We start from the raw sequence: 4,883 nt of genomic DNA, 5'->3' as shown, positions 1-4,883 counted from the left end.
GGTTGGAAGATTAAATGCATTGCTGCAATATGGGCATCGGAAATGGTTTTGAAAACGCTTTATTTTTAGCAACCTCCCAGGGTGGTCACCGGTTAAAAATATCAGATTCCACTTTAATTCAGGGAATTAGATAATTCAAATATGTATCACAGTAAAAGTAAGAAAATGTAATAAAACTACATTTTTGTAATAATTACAGTAATATAACAGTCTTATTTATTGTTAAATGCATGTTGTAAGTATTAACTTGGAGTAAATTAGGGTCCACAATTACTGAAACGTCGGAGTTTTCGTATTTTAAACGTATTGCTTTTCTATGCCAAGATAATTAAGTGCACCGAGTTTGGTATAAATTTATACAAATTGACAGCATCGCGACAATTGTGCACCCTACGTCGAATTTGTCCAAAAGCAAGTCAGACGCATTCTAAGCTAACCTGTTGAAGGATTACATAGAGATCACACTACGTGATGCTGCACCAAATGTCGATAGTGAAACAACCGTACACCACATTGTCACCAATGGTCCCCCAGTCCACGAGCGCCCACGCAAACTCACTGGTGAGAAGTTAAACGCCGCAAAAGAAGATTTTAATCTGTTGCTGCATCATGGTGTCATAACACGCAATCAATGGACAAGTCCCATCCACATGATGCCCAAAGAGTCCGGTGGCTGGCGTACTGCAGGAGACTTTCGCTTAAAAATCAACATAAAAAAATTCCATATCGGTGGAAGTGAAGTAGTCTACTTAGGCTATTCTGTGAGCCAGCATTGTTACCAGCCTCCTGAGGAAAAAGTTATCCAAAGCCTCAAACAGTTGTTGACTCGCGCCGGTTCCTCGGTATTGTAAATTATTATAGGCGTATTTTGCCTCACGCAGCAGTAATTCAAGCTTCCCTCAGTGAGTGCCTGAAAACAGCGCCCATCTCGCTGTAAATCCTTTGGAGAATACACAAAGCCCACGTTTTTTGTAGAATTAAAGTTTAAAATTTGTTATTTAATTTTCCGTTGTCAACGAATAAGAATAAATTAAATGTCAAATAATTGTTCAGTGATTGCAAATCAGTTTTAGAATAGGCTCATTCCCTACTTTTAGTTTTAGTTTAGTACTTTTTTTAAGGCGGTAAAATGTAGTTTTTTCAAGAGGGAAACATCGATTTTGCTAAGGGAGTCAAGATGGCGGATTAGAGCGAGAACGCTGTCAATATCCAACACCTTGTATTATTCCACCATGCATCAACTGTATGAAAAAATGAAAGGGAGAAGTATACATACCTTCTATAATTTTGACTTATATGTATATTTGGCAAGTCTTTTTGTAAACAACAAAAAATACACATTTTCATTTCTTTGCAAGCTTGGAAAATATAGGCTTATTTTTACTTAAATGTGATATAAAGCTCTTTAAAATGCTGTGTAATGTCTTGTTATCATAGTGCTTTGTATTTTTATTGTCCACCTAGTACAAAGATTTTTTGTTGTTTTGAAATTGTTTGTTTATTGTTTTTAATTTTTAAAATTCCTACATTTGACATGTATGTAAATGGCGGAGTTGCCGCTTTCCTCCTTTTAGGTGGGTTTTATATTAAAAAAGGCATCAGAATGGGAAAAACCTCCTTGGTATCTCTGCATCTGTTAAACTTTTTATGGGGAGATGTATGAAAATCCAACTTGCTATAATTTCATATGCTTAACAGTATCACAACAGTATGTTTACAGTATCTCCCCATAATTTTTCATATGAAAAAATCTATTATATGCATCCCACTCGATATCATTGAATTCCTCATAAGAACATGTAGTCCCTCTATTTTAGCGTATCAACAGTTCATATGGCTTCATACCATGTAAATGCACCATTAATTTCAAATTGAAAAAAAAAATAAACACTTTGAAAATAATTTATAATCGCACACGGCACAGTGGTCTTGAAGCAACCATAGCTATGACTAAAATGCCAACCAAAACGGCTTACATAACTGTCTTTGTACATAATCATAGATCAAAACTTCGTTGAAAATAAAATTCCATCTGCTCCTATGCTTAAAATATTATAAAATGTTGATCTAGAACTTTCCAAATCCAGTTATATAATCGCGAAGGTCTATGGTAATATAATTATAACACTTTCTTATATAAGCATAAAATATTTTAACTTAGTTATTCAAGAGATAATATTACATAATTGCATATTTTAATAATTCTTATTGCATAAATTTTATAAATTTACAAAGTCAATATAAAATATTATTTTATATAAATTCATATGTGTTTTGATGAAAATTCAACGACAGTTTTTTTTTTAATTGATTATATATTTAGGGTCGTCAATCGAATTAACTTTATAATTGAGCCAAAATCTTCAAAATACGCCATGAATGGATTCTCCAGCTTGCTCCGACCACATTCCGAAGCTGTCGTTGCCTAAAAAATGCAGACAATGTTCCAAATGATTTAGAAGCACGTGAATTTTTAATGTTTCCGACATTTCTGTGCTTCGGAAGGCTTTAGCGAGTTTACTTACATGATTTTTTAATTCTGACCCAACTGACAAAGCAGTCAACCCATTGGTGGAGTTTTTTTCACTCAATACATTTAAGGTATGTGCTCTCCCTTGTATAACTTTTGGATGGCTGGTTGCCCGAGCAGTGAGCCAGATATAACAAGAGCATGAAGTTGTTCTTGTTTCTTTTGTCGAATCTTCATAGTTAGGCATGTTTGGAAGAGGCCGCGTTGCATTTGGTATATCCTTATCTCGGTCACAGAGAACCCTACGACATGTACCACAAATGCCTAATGGGAACTTCGAATTGGTCAATCTAAAATTTTCACTAACGTATTTTTTAATAAGACACTCCAATTTTCCGGTTATATTAAATTCTGAAGGTTTTGACGATCCGAATTTAATCTTTCTCCCACAAGGCGCGCACACTTTAAATCTGTTCTCTTCGTGATTACACTTATGTTGCGGATGACTTATAGAAGACATGATGTCCAATCAAATAGCTTACACCAGAAATATTATCATCGAGAAAAATACTATCTGTTTTTTTTTACACTAATATACAAAACGATAACTTTAGAATACTCTGTTGAACAAGAAATACTAACAATTGCAGTTAAATTTTTTCCAAATTTTCATTTGACAATATTTTAGGCATAGGAGCAGATATGATTTTAATTCCAACTGCATAATGGTGTATGGGTGCCTTCCAAAACAGGTATGCAAGCAGTTTTGGTTGGCATTTTAGTCATACCTATCATTGTTTCAAGACCACTGTGACGGAAGAACCGAAATGATTGAAAATTCATGATACTTTTTTCTTTCGTCTGTCGATTTTAGAACTGGTTCGGAACTATAGAATTTAGAACCCGTTCGGAACTATCGAAAAAGGGATGCACCGGGGGGTAATTGACACTTCCTAGAATATCGCCATGTTAAATTCGCCAGTTGTTTGCATGCAAAAGAGATTTATCGCGAACCAGTACTGGGTCTAAATGTACTATAGGCGCACCAGTTCAGAACTAGAGATTTTCTCCACAGGGTAAACATGCACACAACTCATACAAAAAACGGCACTCACGTACACAACACATTCGCAAAAACGGTACTAGACTGACTCGCTTTGATTTTACACATTGAGAAGTTAGCTTACTGCCAATATAGAAGTATTACATACATATAAGGTTTAGGTACATCGGGCGGAGCCGAACTTTAAATACCCGGCGCAAGTATTAAATATATGTTTTTCACCTTTCCGAAAGTTACCTCTACATGGTAAGCCAGGGTGTATCAATTTTGAGTAAATTACCGTCCTTAAATTTCGAAATATTGAAGTTTCAAGCATTTCTGAAATTTACCGTTATATGAAAAGCGCTCTTAATTTTAGTCCGATTTCAATAATTTTCAAAGTTTTGCTTTCTTGTGGCAAGCACAATAACCATACCGAGTTTGGTACAAATTGGTAGAACGGTTACCGAGTTACATATATGTGATCCTAAGTGGGCGGTGCCATGCCCATTTTCCAAAATTTTACCATGAACGTTTTTCTTGACAAATAATTGTTGCATGCATCAATTTTGAATAAATTAGCTTTAATATTTACTGATTTATCGAAGATTTCGTATTTATCTAAATTACCATTATATGGGATATTGGCGTGATTATTGTCCGATTTTAAAAATTTTCGTCGTTTTGGTATGCTGTACCAAAGCCAACAACTGTCCAAAGTTTGAAAGAAAATGTGTAGCGGTTACCAAGATATACACATGTAACCATAAGTGGGCGTGGCTACGCCCATTTTCCAAAAATTTATAATATTCTTATTTTTCGTCTAAAACTTATTGTAAATATCAATTTTGAGCGAATAATCTTCAGTAGTTAGTAAAATATCGCAGTTTTCGTATTTCTGGAAATTACCGTTATATGGGAGGTAGGCGTGGTTATTGTCCGATTTTGCTCATTTTCACTACCATCCGTTCTACGCCCGAAAGAAGTGCACGTACCAAGTTTCGTTAAGATATCTCAATTTTTTACTCGAGTTATCGTGTGCACAGACGGACGGACGGACGGACAGACAGTCACCGCTTAATCGATTTCTCTTTTCATTCTGATCAGTTATGTATACATTTGGCTTTATCTATCATTATTACCTTTTCAAAAGCGAAATAAAGTCAACAAATATTTGGAAATAAAGTCATTGACGCTATTTCCTCATTCAAATAGAAATAGCGCCAACAATGCTTACATACGTAGGGAATATCTTTTTTATTCATACGAATCGTTGCAAAAGTTCTGTTTTTTGTTTTGTGTTTCTAGCAGTAAACGGAATTTCGCAACGTTCCGAATAAATAAAAAAAAGATTTTCCGTACGTTTCAAAT

The 4,883-nt window shown here is 34.8% G+C and overlaps 1 protein-coding gene across 1 annotated transcript; it reads right to left on the bottom strand.

Moving 5' to 3' along the window:
* Window positions 1-2,253: 2,253 nt before the first annotated feature.
* Window positions 2,254-2,988, bottom strand: LOC118741604. The gene is made up of 2 exons (XM_036473597.1): window positions 2,526-2,988; window positions 2,254-2,425 (listed from the first exon to the last, which is right to left on the bottom strand). Exons 1-2 carry the CDS (start codon window positions 2,715-2,717, stop codon window positions 2,312-2,314), a joined length of 306 nt encoding a protein of 101 aa, XP_036329490.1. The 5' UTR covers window positions 2,718-2,988; the 3' UTR covers window positions 2,254-2,311.
* Window positions 2,989-4,883: the final 1,895 nt, after the last annotated feature.

Source organism: Rhagoletis pomonella, unplaced genomic scaffold, assembly GCF_013731165.1.
Source record: "Rhagoletis pomonella isolate Grant_MI unplaced genomic scaffold, Rhpom_1.0 Rhpom_scaffold_00006, whole genome shotgun sequence".
Lineage (NCBI taxonomy): Eukaryota > Metazoa > Arthropoda > Insecta > Diptera > Tephritidae > Rhagoletis > Rhagoletis pomonella.
This window is presented reverse-complemented; position numbering and strand designations above follow the sequence as displayed.